The following is a 20,132-nucleotide window of genomic DNA, read 5'->3' as shown; positions in this document are numbered from 1 at the left end:
GACCTACTAAAAACCATTTATTATTTAACGTCCATAAAAATTATATTTATATTAATGATGTCTCCAAAGTTCAGCGAATTTTTTTCGCAAAAAAATAATTTATCAGGAAGCACGCGAGCGCCATTCGATGACAAGCTCCACGACGAAACAAGCTTAAGCAATGGCGTAGTCGAACGGTGCACAATCAGTAAGTAATCCTACAATTTTTTGTTTATAGCATAGTTTATATGGATTATTCCCAAAAAATTATACGTATTTTGGAAATGTTGAGTCGAATTAGTCTAGAATCGATTAATTTTATGGAAGAAACCTTTCAAACAGCCATAGTCCATAAACTGCATACGTGCTGGGCTGTGATTGGCTGGACTCGTAGAAGCTGGATTCATAAAAACTGGAACGTGTCTACCGTGTTATAGGGGGTTTGACTGTATTTATTCAGATTACTGAATAGAAGCACCTCCTGTGGCCAAGTGAATAAAACCAATGAATAATTAAATAAAACATTTGATCTCTAATCTGTCAAAAATTCTGGAACGCTTTAATGTTTACAGACTTAGTGTTTTTGTTTAACTCAATAATTCGACATTATTTCATGAAACAGTAGTATAATTACTGTAAGTAAATATTTTGTATACTCCAAGAATCAGTTAGGGATTATGATCGGAAATAGTCTTATGTAAGGCCTTAGAGAGATCTATTGAAACAATCAACAGTTTATTTTTTCAGTTGTCAAACACCTCGGAGTTTTTCTCATCAATTCGGGTTGCAACAGTTGAAACAAGTATTATTTTTAAAAACAAATATTGAAAATGTATTGCCGACATGAAAACATCATAAATCATTATGAGTTTTTTTTTATTTTTTAATAAATTAACCTTTAGGAATTTCACAGTAATGTTTCAATAAATTAACAACTTCGATCATCCTAACCAAGATTAAAGAGGTGCAAGTATAACCATTATCTGTGGGTTATTTTGGTTATTTTCAAATTAATACCAATGCGTATTTAATTCAGATCAACTATGCAGAAAAATTATAGGCACAAATATGATTTAAATTATCTTTTCAATTTTTTTGCATAGCTTTTGTATAAATCATGGAATATAATATAAAAATTTGTTAAATGTTTAAATTTTATAGCCATAAATTCAGTTTTCTTTCATGTAAAATTTATCTATTTTTACTTGAAACATAATCAGGTCACATGTTTCATATTTTTAATCTTCAGCACTCAACTCTATTAATGTTTCTATCTTATTTGTATACAATAAGGTAATGTTTAGAAAATCGAAGTTTTAATAATTGAAATTTTATCTGAAATACATTCATTGTCATTGACATAAAAAGTGGCTTATCAAAATTCTGCCATATTACTGCAAAATTTGGTAGATATAAAGTCTCAAGCAGATATAAACAAGACTTGAGTTCTAGAGTAATGGTTTAGTGCCAATTGTCAGTAGAGGGCATTAAACTGCGTCCCCTTGGTTTATAAAAAGCCTGCAAAAACTTCCTGTCTATACTTTACCTGTTGCAAAGAAGACGCTGTACCATTACAAATGCCTTTACATTGCAATTGAAGAACATATATTAACAACAGAGTCTAACCAAGTTTCAGAAAAGAAGAGTCATCGGCATGACAGAAGGGTGATGGTCATCTCACCGAATAGCCCGGAATCTAGACCTTCTGACAATAATGTGAAGATGTGTTTTGACCTATGGACAGGAGACAGCTCGCAAACATGGTACTCATGCTCAGAACACCATCGGCAGACCACTAGCCGAGACGACCGCCTGGTCTTCCGACATGCACGAACATGGGCGATCGTTGTCTGCCATCCGGACCTAGGTGGCGCCATCATTATAGATGCATGCTTGTAAAAAACCGTCCTAAAAATCATGTCCCGAGATGCCTTCTAAGCTAATTCATCAATTTGTTTAAAATTTTTTCTAAGTTTCACTCTATACTCCATCATTTTAAAACAATGATAGTGTATAGAATAAAAATTTAAAAAACATAGTAAAGTAAGAAAGTGATGTTAGTTATTAGTTTTGCAAATCACACATTCACAACAATCATTTGTTTTATACGCTTGTATCTTTCATGCATCATGATCACAGAATTTTTTACTTTGTTTTCAATAATTGGTTATTATTTGTCGTTAAATGTGCAATAAAGATTCGAAAAAATTGGTATTTTTCTCACTCTAAATTACAATAGATGGAAGTGGAGAATGAACAAAGAATATCATTGCCTGAATTCAGTAGGGCATGGGTGCAGGATGAATTGTTTTTGTGATCTTGGCAATCAGCAGTTCTGAAATAATATGTAATAAACAAGAAAATAAACGCACCGCTGAGTTCATTGAGTTTAGGGATTGTATGCCGGTTTACCGATTTACCGGTTAACCAATAAATTAACAAAAAAACGTTCAGTAAACTTACCGGTAAATTTTTGAAATTTACCAGTAATTTGGTAAATGAAAAATTCATACTAGAAATTTCTATGTAGAAAATATTGTGTTTATAGATATTTAAAAGGGCTAAATGGACATTGAAAATAAAATAAAAAACAAGCAAGTGTAAGCAACAATATACCTAATTATTAATTTTATGTGAGATATTTTTTGTTTAATTTTAATTTAAACTTTCTTGGGTTTGAGAGGCACTGTAAATTGTACAAATGGCTCCAGTTAGCATATGTGATTTGTGCTCTGCAGTTTTTTGAGATTTTTAAAGGTTTAAAATCTTCATAATCAACGTTTCTTAAAGAGTAAGTGATATTTAAAAATAATAATACGTAAATATTTCACGTATTTTTTAAATGAATAGTAATTTTGAATACACCACATTATGACAGGACATTAATGTTATCGTAAAATAACATTAAAATTTGTACATTAAGTAATTTTTTACTTCTAACAACTGTTTAAAATAATTAAATACAAATATTTATTACAAGATTCTAACATTATGCCTTAAGATAGTACAAAATATGTATTATTCAAACCCTATTTTCGTGGGAAATCCCCATTACTCTCACGAAAAGAACTTTCTTTAATTTTAGATTATAGAACCAGGTGGAATAGCTTACTAAACATGCTGGGAAGCTTTTTATTACTTAAAGGTGCTGTCTGAAAAAGTCTAGAAACCTAACCTAACATAATATTAGAAACTATATATTATTACTGTTTTATTTTTTTGTATTATTTTATTTCTGTTTCTAAAAGTTATTATTATAGTTTGTTTAGAATAACACTTTAATTTTTATATTTTTTATATTTTATATCGTCGAAGTAAAAAATGTGAAATGGAAATCAAAATCACTTATATTTTTTATCACCTTAATTTTACTTTTCAGGAAAAAATTTACCGGTATTTTAATTTTCATTTACCAAATTACCAGTAAATGAAAAAGTCGGTAAATTTGCAATCCCTAGTCCGAACCATCACAAAAATTCGCACTAAGATTATTGTTGTAAAGAACAAAGAGAAAAAAATGTTTGCAGCTAGACATGGATTTTTGATTATATGAAAACATGACAAAAAGACAAACTATAAAAAAAATGTAAGTCCTAAGATTGACCATCTCCAGTTGGGAGATCAAATTCAACTTTGATTTTGACCTCTCCCACATCTAAGTTGGGATCTTGTTACACATGGTAACAAGTGACCAACCACTTAAAAAGCACAGATGAGGGAAAGCAACCAATTTGAATGGGTGATCAAGAATGAAAATTGATATAATCCCTGTACTTCAAGGACAAGGAGCAAAGGAAGTGAAGCATGCAGAACGGAGGAGAAAAGTTTTTCCTGTGATTGTACTGCCAGTTTGGACCCTTGTCACCCTTTTCTTGAGCAACATTGATATTGCTAAAGTCTCGTCACCTCATCCTCCTCGCGCAAGGCTAATTCATCCACCTGACTAATTCATCCACCTGCTAAATGCTACCTCGCCACTGCCCCAGGGCTATCATCAAATCTCCAACAAAGACACACCATCAATGCCTACTGAAACAAATTTTCATTTCTACGATCACCGTACGAGGAGAGACTTCATCGTTAAAACAATATAAGCAAATATTTTGTTGTGAATAAACTGGTTTTTGTAAAGATACCTCGTATCAGTGTCTCTGCCAGTGGTGTGCCATCCATGGAAGCTGTGGAAGCACCGCTTCCCTTGTATTTTCTAAAATATAAATACATAATGTGCAATTATTTTCATATTTTAACTAATTTGAATTAATTAAAATTAATATTTTATTGTAACTGCATTACGTATCTTATCACAAATTTCTATACTACATGTGAAAAAAATGATAAGATTGCTATTGTATATTTCAATATAAATTCATATATATGTATATTCCCAATGGAAGCCCTGTATTGTTGAATACAAAACAACTTCCACGATGAATATATTTGAATCATGTAAAGCAGCCAGATTATACGTATCTGTGCATGCACTTTACAGATCAGCAACTTTACATGGTTTAGCTCATGGATGCAACACACCAAAATATTGTATAACCCTTCCAATGCTGTGACATTCGATGATAGGAAAGCACGGCTTCCCTATCATCAAATATACCGCAAGCCACTGGACTCTGCCACCACCACCCACATACAAACAGCACCCTTATCCATCCTGATGTAAAACTAAAGATCTCCCCTCAATCAGCAAACTCACACATTCAGTAAAAATAAAGACATTGCAATAACATTCATATGAATAAGTTATTATTTATTCATCTGTAACACTATACTGAAATGCCACAACACATCAGAGTACATCAATACAGAATGAGTGAGCATTCTATAATATAAAAGACATCAATAAGCACCTTGAAATGCATAGCCCATCAATAAGCACCATAAAATGTGGCACACAACTGGCACCTCATCACAAACATGTTGCAGCATATTAGGTTACAATTGTAATGGCTACAATTAATATAGTCACTAGGTCATACAACACAGTGACTTTTGCAAGATATGTCTGTATAGCCATCCATGTCTCTTTTCAATAAGAATTCATAAGAACATTTCTGAATGTGATGTCACAAAACTGCACCAGTATGTCCGAAATATAGCATATTATTAGAAAAACAAACTATACATTTCTGGTTTGGTTTTCCTTGAGGAATTTTACAGTTGATTTGTTGTGCAAGTGATTCTGACCAGCCTGTATATATTTCTAACCACTTCTGTAACATGATTAAACAAAAAGTTTATTTGTCATAATAAATGAACTTATACACATTAATAAAAAATATAGAGCAATTTGATATCTATTTTTGGGATATAATGTCAAATTAATCTATAGGATGCTTGTAAAATTGGCAATGCCTGAATACAGTTGATGAATTCCTTCAATTTCTCCTCTTACAGCAATAACAAAATTTCCCTAATTATATTTCTACAAAATGTTTGTGTTTTATTTTATTTCTTATTTTAATTATTTTAGTTTATTTTATATTTTATTTTCTTAATTTTCTTATTTTATTGTATTTTATATTATAAAATACAATAAAATATAAATTAAATATTATTTTTTTATTTCATGTGTTCTATTTCAATGGTTCCCAATTAGTGGTATGAAAATTGCATGAAGAAATATGCGCGGCAAACTAAAATCAGTCGATTTAAAATTTAAATGCATGAGATGAAGCAATCAAAACAATAATGGGTGGACCATCAAAAATTCGGCAATTTACAACACAATGTCAAATGCACAAATTCGTTTATTTATAACTAAAAATATTCTCGAAATTTCATCAAAAAAATGCATTTGTGACAATACCTAAATAAAATTCTTACGCAAGAAATGAAAATTGTACAATTAACACAATTTGTGTTAATTGTATGATTATCATTATTATCGTGTCAGCGAAGCGGCAATAAAGCATTTACTACCATTTTGCGCAGCATACCTCTGTGAGAGCGGATTTTCGGCCGTGACAAACACAAAAACTAAACATCGTCACAGACTTCGACTCGAAGATGACTCGAGACCGAAGCTGACCAAAAAGCAACCAAATTTTACAAAGTTGCGCAAAGAAAATCGTACACATTTGTCGCATTAAAATTAAATAACCTTATGTTATTTTCATTATTATTAGAATTGTATTTTAAAAGTAATAAATGTAAAAAAGAACTTATTCTATTTATCACTAGCTGTCTACCCACAGCTTCTCCCGCATTATATCAAATTTTCTCGAGGGGAATAAGATATTTTCTGGCAGTAAAATGTAGCCTATGTCTGTCTCCAACATGTAAGCTATCTCTCTGCCAAATTTTATTAAAACCTGTTCGGCGGTTTAGACGCGAAAAGGTAACAGACAGACAGACAGAATTACCTTCAAATTTATAATATTAGTATGGATTAATATGAATTTTTGCTATAAGGGGTACGCGAGTTTGAGCTCTTTCTCGAAGTGGTACACAGGAAGAACTAATTGGGAACCACTGTTCTATTTCATTTGTTTCAAATTAAAAAACTGTAACTGTTCAGAATATTAATTATTAATGTTAAATTTGTACTAATTTATACATTCTACACTTCACTACTCTAAACTATTAAATCTATGATTTTAAGCTATTCTGAGATTTTAACTCAAAACATTTCTTTTATTTAATAAAAACTTGGCTTTCTGAAATAAGCAGTGATTTATTTATTTATTTGAAACATCATATATAAAATTTATAACAACAACTGATTTAAAATGCAGTAGCATTTAATATCTATTTGAATGAAAACTTTAGAATTGTAATGTTTCAAATATACAATATAATTATTTTCACTTTACTGACAACTTATCAACAGCTAAAGTAGCCAAGCCACAATAAATTTTGTTATGCTCTGATTTAATATAATTAACTTTTTTCATTTTAATTTATAAATTTTCTGCAAAGTTTTATTGAATTAAATATTTATCCAGTAAAATCACTAACACAAAACACATATAATAAAATATTGAAATAAATAATATTCTTTTTAATTATATAGAAAAATTAAAAATTAAAAGAAACAGAAGAAAAATAATATATTAAGTCAATAATTTTAAGAAAATAACTTTTACAGAAAAAACATAAACTCATTAAGCAAGATTTAATTAAATGTTTATTAAATAGATTTAATATATTATTAAAAATAAATAATAAATCTTCTATAACTCTAATAAATAATCATTTCTTTGATTGACAAAGAATACACTTTTTCTATAATCTTTACATTTATGCAACATTTATTTTTAATTGTTTTTTATTGTTATGAATATTGTGAAACTGCATTTCATATTTTGAAATATTAGTGAAAAATCTTAAAATTTTCTATTTCTAAGTAATTTTATTATTTTTATTATTAAGTTGGTCTAAAATTTGTTGTTAATCTAACAACATAATTTGGCCTAAAGGTAGCCTAACAACCTACCTTGACACTAAATTCCATTCTTTAATTGGCNAAGAGTAACAAACTTGACAGCATTTATTTATTCGTTCATCATTTAATCAAATATATTTTTTTTTGCTAATAAAGATTGAGAATCATTTATCTGAAATGCTTGGAATTGGAAGTATTATTTTTATTATTAAGTTGGTCTAAAATTTGTTGTTAATCTAACAACATAATTTGGCCTAAAGGTAGCCTAACAACCTACCTTGACACTAAATTCCATTCTTTAATTGGCTTAGCACAAAGATCGAAAATAATCCAGCAATTTATAATTCCAACTGACTATGGAATTCAGACTTTGTTTATATTGTATATTCTATTATTCATTTTTTGTTCTATTTTTGTTTTCATGATAAAAACAGATAAAGACTCAGAAATTTCTATAAAACTCAGTACCATGCCTGACTATTAAATAAACAAAATAAAAAGTAACTATTTTTAAAGAAAACCAAATTAAACAGAAAGCATAAAAAATTTTCTCTACTAAAGAAAGTCTGGTTTCTTTAGAAAGTAAAGACTTTAATATCCATATAGGAAAATTTATTGTTTTTACATATTGATGTTTATGAAAATATCTATAATTTTTTCAAAATGATGCATATATTTTAAAAACTAAGGCTTAAGATACTTAAAATATAACATAATAATGCAAAAGTTATGCATTAAAATAAAAATTATTATAAAGCACAAGACAAAATGTTTCGAAGATCTCTGATGACACAGTCATAGTTCTTACTCAAAAGCAAAATAAAAAAGATTTAATCTCTAACTAATGAATGATTTTTATGTAGATCAGTATAGATTATCAGCACAAAACCTTTCTCACTAATTTCTAGCCTTATTAACTGGAGTACAAACGTTTTCGGCCTTCTTAATAGGCCTTCCTCGGGTTAAGAAGGCCGAAAACGTTTGTACTCCAGTTAATAAGGCTAGAAATTAGTGAGAAAGGTTTTGTGCTGATAATCTTAGAAATAGTTCTAGCTACATATGCATAGTAGATCAGTATAAAATGAAAAACAAAAAATATATTATATTTAAAAAGCTATAAATAAAAATTTTTGATTTTATTTCACATTGTTCATCATTTTAAAATATTATTTTCCAACAAAAGTTGCTCTGTTTATATTTTTAAAATATTTCCTAAATACTGTACTTGTGTATCACATCTTTTCATATGTTTGTTTATTGTATTATGTTTGATCTCATCTCTGCTTGACACATTTCACTTTTTTGTATTTCATCATTTTTTTTGTATGTCATTAGCTTCATTTTCAAAGATTAATTATTTTTAATGTTATATGTTTTAATTATTTGGTAAACAACTAGATGTTTTTTGAAGAAGCAAATAAATTATATTTAAATACCATGACATTTAAATATACATAACAGGAATTTAATTTTATCCAATCAAATTCATGTTTAAATAAATGTATTCCTTTGTAAATTTTTCATCCAATGGAGATTATTATTATTAACAAAAATAATTTTTTGTTAATAATAAGACTGTCTGCCCAAAAGGGGCCACCATTTATTTTTTCACAGACTTCACATTCACGGCGACAGACCTTCCTTTATAGGCTACATGCCGCCAAAATTTAAAAACAGTCCTTTAAAAAACACAATTACATCCAATTAAATAAATTTTTTTTAAAAAGGAACTGGTGTTATACAGACGTCTTGCTTTCCATTCTTCTTATGGGATGTTTCTGCTTTTATCTACTGGAACAAGTGCTGGAAAATGCAGATTTAGGAAACTTTCCCCTGGTGACAGAACACAAAAAATAAATGGTGGCCCCTTTTGGGCAGACAGTCTTTAATTTTTTGTTAATTATAATAATCTCCATTGGACAAAAAATTTACAAAAGAAAAAATTGGAATGTATCGTCACCAGGGGGAAGTTTCCTAAATCTGCATTTTCCAGTGCTTGTTCCAGTAGATAAAAACAGAAACACCCCATAGGAAGAATGGAAAGCAAGATGTCTGTATAACACCAATTCCGTTTTTAAAAAAATTTTTTTAATTGGATGTAATTGTGTTTTTTAAAGGACTGTTTTTAAATTCTGGCAACATGTAGCCTATAAAGGAAGGTCTGTCACCGTGAATGTGAAGTCTGTAACACAATAAATAAATGGTGGCCCCTTTTGGACAAACAGTCTTTAATTTTTTGTTAATAAATGTATTCCTATAAATTTTGAATAATGTGTTTTTGCATATTGACAACATGGCACTTTAAATAAGAGAGACAAACATGCTGCTAATCTTGGGGAAGTCAGAATTCCAATTTAAGTTATAATGACAAATTAATTATGTATTGTAATATCATAATCCTTCTTATATAGAAGAAATTCATTTTCATAGCTAATTGCCAGTACTGTGAACAATATTTTATTTTTCTGCAGGCAATATTTAGTGGGGTCAGGAGTTGTACTGTACATGTTAATTGTATTGGACTGTGAAATATTTACTTTGAATAGGTAAGGTAAAGCTCATCTATATAAGCAGATAAGGTAACCTTAGTACCATTGGGTAAAGTTACTAATGGATGTATTCACCACAAAAAGTTAATAGTCAAACTTGAAGTTAACAAAGTACAGCTCACTTATTTAAAGTAAAATAAATGCTAAATGATTCACTTTAACTTTAACTACCAATTCTTTGTTGGTGAATAAAGCCATAAGAGTAACAAACTTGACAGCATTTATTTATTCGTTCATCATTTAATCAAATATATTTTTTTTTGCTAATAAAGATTGAGAATCATTTATCTGAAATGCTTGGAACTGGAAGTGTTTGAGATTTTGGAATATATTATTTATATATTTGATTCTGACATTAATCAATATCACACCTTCCTTACATCTTCTATCAATACTTTATTATAAACAAACATTTTCAGCTTAGTTTATAGACCCATACTAGGCCAAATGTTAGGATAAATTCCAGCTTTGAGCAAAACATTTGCATCTGATTTTATTTGGTATATACAGTATTAGTCTCACTTGACTTCTTTTTTTATGTCCTTTAAAAATAATTTTTATTAATTTTGAGTAAAACAAAAAGTTTTCATCCATCTGTGTGAATACATTGGTTTAAAACTTACTGTAGATGTGTAAAAATATTTTTAAAAATATTCACACAGTCGTGTTAATTAATTTATTTAAAAGAACTCATATTTGTTTAAATGTTGCATGTTTTCTGGTAAATATAAGTTATGAAAAAAGTTGGAATCAAAACATACTCAGGAAATAATATATATATACTAATATATATATTACTTCTAATGTTTATCAGTAGGGCAACCATAAAAATTATCTATCATAAAACAGCATTGAAATATAGCATTAATTATCTTAGAAATTTGGATACTAGTTAACACCAAAGTAAATCAGAATACCAGTTTACATCAGATGTGAAAAAGGTAATTTCTGGTCTCCCTTATTTAAATAAGTATGCCACTCAATATTCTTGCTTCTTTTTAAATGGCAAACTTTACAAATTAAAATAATGAACAAAATAATATTTAATTATGATTATTTTCTTTTCGTTTCTGTATAATTATATTTTTTTACATTATAAAATTTGTCTAAACAATAAGCAAGAATGCTTAAAAGCATTTACAAGTATATTTATTTAAATATGAATTTAACTCCAATAAAAGCATTTTTGTCAAACATATTCAATCATTGTTTAAAGCTTAAAAATTTTGAAATTATGTATATTTTAATTTCTTAAAATTTTAAATTTAATTGTAACATAAAATTTTAACAGAGCAATTTTTATTGACAAAGATAAATATATATTAATTATAAAAAATGCTGTAAAGAATTTATTTAATATTAAAAAATTCAAATAATTTTAATAAATATAATTAGAAATTTATCAAGTATGTGTCATACATCAACTTTTACAATGTTGATGTACATGAAAAGAATTGATTAATACAAATATCTTACTAAACTGAACATTTATAGTATTATAAGTGAAATTTCAATATTGCTATTACTACACATTGTAATGCATTTGATAATACAAAAGAAGGCAAAACATTTATCATAAAGTTTATAATAAATTTATTATACATATATCAAATTTATAACTATTTCATTATGTGTTGACTTTGTGTTGTTATATGGAATGACATGTCCTTTATCTAACGAAGAATGCATTTTATATTTTCATTAATATTAGAGGTGCATAAATAAAATAGTATAAGTGAAGGTAGAAAAAAATGTGCAAAAACATTCGAAATAGGAGAAACAAACAATTTCAAAAACATAATTTGTGCTTTTCCATAATGGTAGTTACCTCTGCCACTTTCTCTACTTTGACGTCCTGCAGCTTGATCTATAATTTCATTCAAAACCATCACATCTGAAAAATTAATACAATATTTAAGTTTAATAAAATCTTTAATACAAATAATATATCAATATATATATTATTATTATTATAAACAAAATACAGTTAAATTGCTACCATACCAAATTATCTAAACTTTTAATAATTAATTAATGTTTGTTTGCTATATACTCCTACGCAATTTTACCAATTGCTACAAAACTCAGCAGTTACATTTAAATACTTATAACTTAAATAATGTTGTACATTCCATCCCAAAATATCAATTGAATTCTTGTAAATCACTTAATTTCTATCTAAATTTGATTCACTAATTTACACATAGCTCTATCTATTGGAAACAAATTTAACAAAATAAAGTTGACCCCCCATAACATGGGTTCCTATAGTTTGTATTCCTATATCATGGCGAAAAAATTGTGACAGTATTCGTACAAACATGCTAAAAAAACTCGTATAATTCGGTAAAACGTCATCGCCAACTTGTGTTGCAACAGGATTGGTCGAATCTAGACCAATAGCGGATATTGTACAGTACAAACTGTTGAGTTTAAACAAGCAGCTAAAATACTAAAAACCATTTATTATTTAACGTCCATAAAAATTATATTTGTATTAATGACGTCTCCAAAGTTAAGCGAATTTTTTGCAAAAAAAATAATTTATCAGGAAGCACGCGAGCGCCATTCAATGACAATCTCCACGATGAAAACAAGCTTAAACAATGGTGTCGTCAAACAGTGCACACTCGGCAAGTAATCTTATGATTTTTTGTTTATAGCATAGTTTATATGGATTATTCCCAAAAAATTATACATATTTTGTAAATGTTGAGTCAAATTAGTCTAGAATCGATTAATTTTATGGAAAAAACCTTTCAAACAGCCATAGTCCATAAACTGCATACGTGCCAAGCTGTGATTGGCTTATGTATTCAAGGACTCTTAGAACAACAATTTCATAAAGAACAGAACGTATCTACCGTGTTATAAGGGGGTCAACTGTAATAAACTAAATATAATTCTTATAAGAAGAAGATATAATTTTGATATATATATATATATATATATATATATTATATTCACTTAATTATTGTGACAATGATATAACATGAAAAAGATGTGCTATTCATTACTGCTACAGGTAGCACAAACACTTGCCTGCATGAATCAAAAGTGTTACTCTGTAAAAAGTCTGTAAGCATTTAATTTCAATATCTAATGACTAAGGTTTTTTCATTTCTGAATGGTACTTTCTTAATTTTACTAAGCAGCTTTCAGTAGCTGAGTGCATAAAACCACTGAACACTGGTAGTTAGTTAGTTGTAGGGTCAAGCAAGGCCAACAGGCTGGCCACGTAAAGTTTTTTGGTCCAGCTTCACACATCTATCTTTTCTTGCTTAAGTTCATTTCCCAATGAAAACAAATCAAATAATAGACATTACCATTTTTTACCTCTTTTTTAACATTGTATGTTTGCACATCCCAAGATCTATCAGAATAGTGCTGTTTGTAACAAACATATTTAGGGTTTATTCCGATTACTTTCATTTCAGATAATTTAAAATTGATTTTTACTAAATGTGTAAATGAATTGCAAGTTTTCAATTACCAAGTTTAAATATTGGCTCCCTTTCATGGTCGAATGAGTGTTGCCAGCTAAAACATGTAAAAATAATATTAAAGTAGCCAACACATAGCCAAATATTGTAGTGCCACATCACTAGCGGACATTTGAAATTTGCCGACCAGGACGGTCGGTTAATCGAGCCTCTACTCTAATTAGCCTCTTTCCTCCCTCTGGCAGCAAATTATTATCAAAATTTAAATTTAAAATTTAATTATTATTAAAATTTTAAATTTTAAAAATATAAAAAACTACATCTTTTTTATTTTTTAAAGAAAATTTCATCATCCAGCGAAAATATAAATTAAAAAAATTTTGATAATAATTTGTCGCCAGAGGGAGGAAAGAGGATAATCTACATTAAACAGTGCAAATTTCCAGTAGATATAAAGATCTGAAACTCATAAAAAGGAGAAGGATGAAAAAAACAAAGACATCATAAGGTCATCAAATGCAATTTTAAAAAAATTATTACTTTTTAATTGGTTTGTTTCTATGTTTTAAAGAACTTTTTCCAGGATGGCCACATAGCCTAAAAACAAAGGTAGAGTCATCTGGCGTTTTTACTAAGAAACATTTAAAAGAAATATGATTAAAATTTAACCCAAGTTTTTGGAAACGATGACATCTTTTTTATTTTTTAAAAAAACCAGTACAGATGACTCATACTCTCCAGGGGTTTATGCAGTACCTCTTCACGATGACAGAGTTAGCTGCTCATTAACATACATTGGAGCAAAGGCAAGAGATCACGCCATGAGGATGAAGGAACATGAATATTCCATACGAAAAAAGCTGATAATTACAGCATTAGCAACATACACACGAAACGAGGACATCCAGGTTGAACTACATAATGCAAAATTGTTACACAGGGTGTCGGATAAAGCACAACTCAAATACCTCAAAGCATTTGAGATCTATTGTGCAATTAAACAGGGAATCTTTATTAACTTCAAGGAAATGGACACGCTATTTACAGCATGGCGTGCCATTTTTGAACTAGATTAATGCAAGTTTCTGTTGACAGAATGATAGTTTAAATTACAGAAGATATTTATGTCATAGTAATTAAGGCGAAATTAATAGATTATTTATTTGTTTATTGTTTAAATAACATACATATTTTGAAATTATATCCTGTACATAACATATAAATTTTAACGCGATGTATTCTAATTTATAATCAGTTTAAATTTTTAAAAAACATTCTATTTTTACTAGCTGTTTGTTTGATATTGTTTGTACCTGAGGATGTCTATTTCACATAGATGAAAACATTAGTAAATTTTTTGTTTTCTTTTCATATGCTGGTGTTGGTTTTGTGAGTAGTGTATTTACACAAACCCAGTTTTTGAGATATATCTAAACATTTTAGCATTATCATAATATTATTATAAATGCAATACAATTCAAAAACTTATAGTGAAAAATAATTTAAAAAGTTTCTCATACCTTTCATATCCAATTCTGTTTGTCTTTGTGGATCCATGAATGGACTATCATATGGCTTTTGTTTTATACCATATTCCACATCATCCAAAGAATCCTATTCAAAGTTTAAAGTGGTGATATAGATTACATTTATTAATCAAGATTTTAGTAGAACAAATTTTAAGTTAAAACAATGAAGAAAATAGATTCATGCTATTTTAAAATGCAAGCATAAACTTAGGAAAATTACAAATATAAAAGATAATATAACCTTAAAGAAATAGATTTACTAAAAAACAAATCTCAAAAATTATATACAACTCCTGTCAACACAGATACTGCTGAAAAATGTAATTTTATTACAATTAGTAATGATTAATAACAATACCAGACATTGAATTTATGTTAAAGAATATAAAATTAATCTGACAAGCATAAGTATAAAAATATTTTTATATAAATGTATAAATATATTCTATGAAAACATATTAAAAACTTACAGATGTATATTAACTTTTTATTTAAATTAAAGATTTAGAAATTACAATGATAAATTGTTTTATATTAAAATAATTAAATTATAAAATTTATATTAAAAAAATAATAAAATTTTGTGATTAAATATTATTAATTTCTTTTGTGAGAAAACAAAGTTTCTAATATTCTTTTTAAATTTGTAATATTGACGTCTAATCACTTTACATTTAATGGAAGAGATATCTTAATAAATTTTATTATATATTAGGCATTTCCTAACTATTGCTTGTCATGGTTTAAAATTAATATTTATAGTATACAGTCGTAGTTATCCCATCAGGCCATTCATTCAAATGTTTTTCAGAATTTCTCTGCACGGCAGTTGCAACAGAATCTCTGTTGCTACCTCCAATGTAACTCTGCTCTTATGATGTTTTCTACAGATTTCTGCTACATGCAGTTGTTTGAGACACACGACAAACATGCATCACAATACAGTTATAACATGCATGCTATACACCAGCTAAGCCACAACATCAAGTAGATCTTACAGGAAAACAATACAGTATTATGCTTATATTAAATAAGTTTACTATTAGTTAATTTAATATATTTATGTTAAACTTTTAATATATTTTATTGGAATATATTTTATTTCTTTTTATTGAAAGATTTCTGTTATATTATTAAAAACATGTCTTAATAAATAAAAATTAAATTCAAATAATTAATTTTTAAAAAATAATAAATTGCTTCTCACAACTCATTAAGAGACTTAAAAATGATAAGATAGCATTCAAAATTGATATTTACAATAAAATCAAATATTCATTTTCCTACTGAAAATGAAAAAATTATTATAAAACTAAAATAAAACTAAAAATAAAACTAATTTTTAAAACTCCTTTTCATTTACAAGTTAATTTAGTTTATTAAAATACTGTATTCTGAACAAAGCAAAAACACACTAAGATAAGCCTAAGATAAATACTCACAGAGACCTTCCATACTGGATCCAGCAGGACTGTTTATTTGGAAAAAACAAATATTTTCGATCACTTTAAGAGATCTTTGTCAAGTTATTTTGCATTTCCATAAATCAAATGCTATTACCTGAACAACATAAAAAAGGAAAATTCTATATACAAAGTAACTATATTCAAATTTAAAAAGAATGAAACTGCTTTGGCCCAATTTGCAAGTGAGTCCAGGATGTCCTTGTGTCAAGTCTAAGCTTTTACACACTACCTTCAATATGCAACATCTAAGAATTGCAGAAGCTATCAAAATTTATAAAGCAGTACTCAAGGGAAGTTGCATTAATAGTAAAGAAAATATTAACCTATCATAAGTGTGGCAAGAGTTACGGGAAGATCTGGCAACACCAGAGAGAGAGGGACGTGCAAGACAGACGGACCTGACTAAAGTATAAGAGTGGAGATCGCCCGGTCCAAGTAGGATCCTGAATAAAGCATTCAGAGTAAGTGTCTGTATTCCTGTCTCACGGGCATGGGAGTAGCCAGGAAGGGACATGGGTGGGCATGGCCCCCCCAGTTAACCTGGTGCCCTCCCCAGAAAATTACAGCCGAAAAAGTGTTGAGCCAATTTGCAAAAAGAAATAAAAAGTTGAAGCTAATTTAATTCGGTGTAGTGTACCATGGCCCGCAATTAATTTCTGAATATTGGACTGAACTTCAAATAATTGCTTGAATGGATCCGCGATACTTCCTTATATCCTCACAATGTGAAGTGATAGGGTAGTTGAGAAATTCTGACCCCTAAGAAAAAAAGGTCAATGGCTTTCTGTGCCTAATGTGAAAAGTGTATCTGTAATCTCTATGTACAGTTTAGTCTCTATGGAGTGACGCCACAATAGGTTCTTGCATCACCCTGAAAATCTTGATAGGGCCGCCTCTGGTTCGGGCAGTGAAAAAAGTTTTCTTTCCAATTCAGCCCGGAGAAAAAAACTGTTGGCCACCCCTGGTCTATATCTAGATTAAAGATAGTGAACTATATTAAAGAATGGTAAAAAAAAATAATTGATTGGTTAATTTTTGTTTAAGGCATTGCCAGAGTTTGATATTAATGTTACGAGAACATATGATTAAAGAAGTTTCATATTTTATGTTTGTTAAGTTATTGTCGATTATTATGGAAATTTCATTTTAATGAACAATAATTTCAAATAATTCAATTTTGTGTCAGGTTGGCCTCTACTAGGCCCCCATAACAAAACTCTGGCTACGCCAATGCTCGCAGGGGGTCTTAAATGCGTCACGAAGGGCATATAAACACTAAATAAACCACATAAAACAAAAAGCAATGATATATTACCTCTGACTGATAATTTAATATAATTTAAGAATTTTTTATGTCATATTTCATCATTACATACATTACATTTTAGTTTTTTGAATTTAAATATTGTCACGTTGCATGTAGAATGTTCCTTTTTTAAATAGTTGTTCAAGTAATATTGTTTGATTTTTGTAAACATGATAACTGGATGAATATCACTGAAAGTGATTAAAAATATTCGTATTTTTTCAAAATGAATGGACCTACTAGAACCAGTACAGGTGTCTGCAAGAGTTTATATTATTTTCCAGCTTTTGCAATGTTTCATTAAGATAAATTTAAGTATCAAAACTAGAAAAATAGAAAAAATATGCTTCCAAAATTTTGAATTCCAATATTGTGCTTCTTTCATTCTGCAATAATAATAATAAAACAATAATAATCAAAGCCAAATGATTGACATAATGAATTGGTTATTTTTTTTGTTAATATTAATAATTAAAGTCTAAGTAATTTGGTACTAGAAGTAGGTGTTAGATGCCATTTCTTATTAAATTTAATAATTGCAATTAAATTAATATTTATTGAATAATTTAGAATATTCTGGAGAAAATGAATCGACCTACAGCAGACTTGAACTTGCAACTCCTATTTACCATGGGGATGCATTGCCAGTTATGCTATCCGGATCCCCATGCAACTCTTCACATTCAAACATAATTTTAGATATAACCATTCACAGTTACTCAAAAATAGCCTGATTAATTACACCATTGTTTGGCTTTGAGATGTTTATATGTATATATATACACAATACTGGGGTAAAGTGATAGCTGACTGAGTGCCACAGTAGGTGATTATAGGCTGTGGGCATAGGAGTTATCTCCAGTTGGAGCTATGAGTAACTGTGGATGGTTATATCTAAATTAAATATGTCTGGAAGTGAAGATTTGTACAGAGGTCCTGGTTGCATAACTGGCAATGCAGCTACACAGTAAGTGGGTGTTTCAGGTTCATGTCCCACTCTGAGCAAATGTTTTTCTTCAAGAATATTCTCAATTATTCAATAAGTATCAATTTAATCATATTTAATAAGTGATGGCATCTAAAACCTATCTTTAATACCAAATTACTGAAAATTTAATTATTAATAGTAGTGGAAAATATAGCATGTTTCATTACAGTGATCATTTGGCTTTGATTACAAAGTAAACAAAATGCTATGTCTTTTTGTAGAAATTGTATATCTTTAAGATACATGTAACCCTACTTGATAAAGTTGTAAGAATACATAATGCTAACAACTAAGTCTTTAAAAGATATATGATTTAAGAGAAATTATTACCAAAAGACACCTTAAGAACTTGCAGCCAAAGTTTATTACTTCTGAATTATGCATCCTTATATCTAAAGCTATGTATTTATGTGTGATGATCAGGGGTAATAACTCTCTGTACTTATTATTTTTAGATATTTCTGTAATTTTTATGATTTTATACTTCCGTTGCTATGTTAAAGATGACATCATTAGTTGCAACGGATTATAGGCTAATTCAAAAATATTCAAAAAGCAGGTTCGTTTTCTGTGTATTCGTACTAAGTGTTTGATTTTTATAGTTTTTTATTTTGCTTTCTCTTATTTCTTTTTCTTGAAAAAGGTTATTTAACATGACCGAAAACGTTTGGAAGTAATAAACTTCAGCTACAAGTTCATAAAATGTGTTAGTAAGTATTTTGGTATTAATAGTATGCAGTCTCAAACGAATTGAGAAATTATTACAAGTGATTATAAAAAGTTAGTTACTTTTGACAAGTTTTTAACTCTGATCTCCAAAATCCCATAATGTCAGTTAATCTTCAAAGTAGTTCTTTCTTTTTCTGAGATTGTCTAGAAGTTTCTTTTCTAAAAAGGAGGAAACCATAAAACAGAACAAGCTTTTAGCTGTTTGAAAATCATGATGCCCAGCATATTTTGTTGTGCAAAAAATTTTGGACCACGAGTTTTCTCACAGATTAATTGAAAAAAGTGGCCTAGGATTTTTGCTATCACACCTATTCTGACATACAGTAATACCTTCACTTATGCTACCTCGACTTACGCGAACCCGGAGTTACGCTATTTTCAAATCTCGTAGATTCGTCTTTTGTTTGAGCGCCACGCAACTCTTGATTACTCACTCCCCCAACACCATTGTTCAGCTTACATGTTCGAACGTGTTGCGCAGAATCGACACATAGCTACAATTTATTCTGTGTTATTTATTTCTGTGATTGTTATATCTATGAAGATTTGAGAGACTCTATGTGGTGATTTCTCGTAACCGTGAATGAATCAAAAGACAAGATAAGATTAACGAGAACATTTATTAGCTTACATACAACCGACTTGGATTTTACACAAATTGCGAAATTATATCCTGACTTACGCAAATTTGATGTACACAGTTATTGCTCGGTCCCACCTATCGCGTAAGTTTGTGGTACCACT

General features: G+C 28.9%; 1 protein-coding gene across 1 annotated transcript in view; it reads right to left on the bottom strand.

The window, feature by feature from the left end:
- Positions 1 to 20,132, bottom strand: part of LOC111626318 (sodium channel protein para-like) — a 303,413-nt gene that overhangs the window by 78,426 nt on the left and 204,855 nt on the right. Inside the window, exons 5-6 of the mRNA XM_023369639.1 lie at positions 14,891 to 14,984; positions 11,756 to 11,821 (exon numbers count right to left, since the gene is read on the bottom strand). Of these exons, the coding sequence (XP_023225407.1) occupies positions 11,756 to 11,821; positions 14,891 to 14,984 (160 nt within the window). The remainder of the gene's footprint in view (positions 1 to 11,755; positions 11,822 to 14,890; positions 14,985 to 20,132) is intronic.

Source organism: Centruroides sculpturatus, unplaced genomic scaffold (genome assembly GCF_000671375.1).
Source record: "Centruroides sculpturatus isolate CEXI.00-Female unplaced genomic scaffold, Cexi_2.0 scaffold322, whole genome shotgun sequence".
Lineage (NCBI taxonomy): Eukaryota > Metazoa > Arthropoda > Arachnida > Scorpiones > Buthidae > Centruroides > Centruroides sculpturatus.
This window is presented reverse-complemented; position numbering and strand designations above follow the sequence as displayed.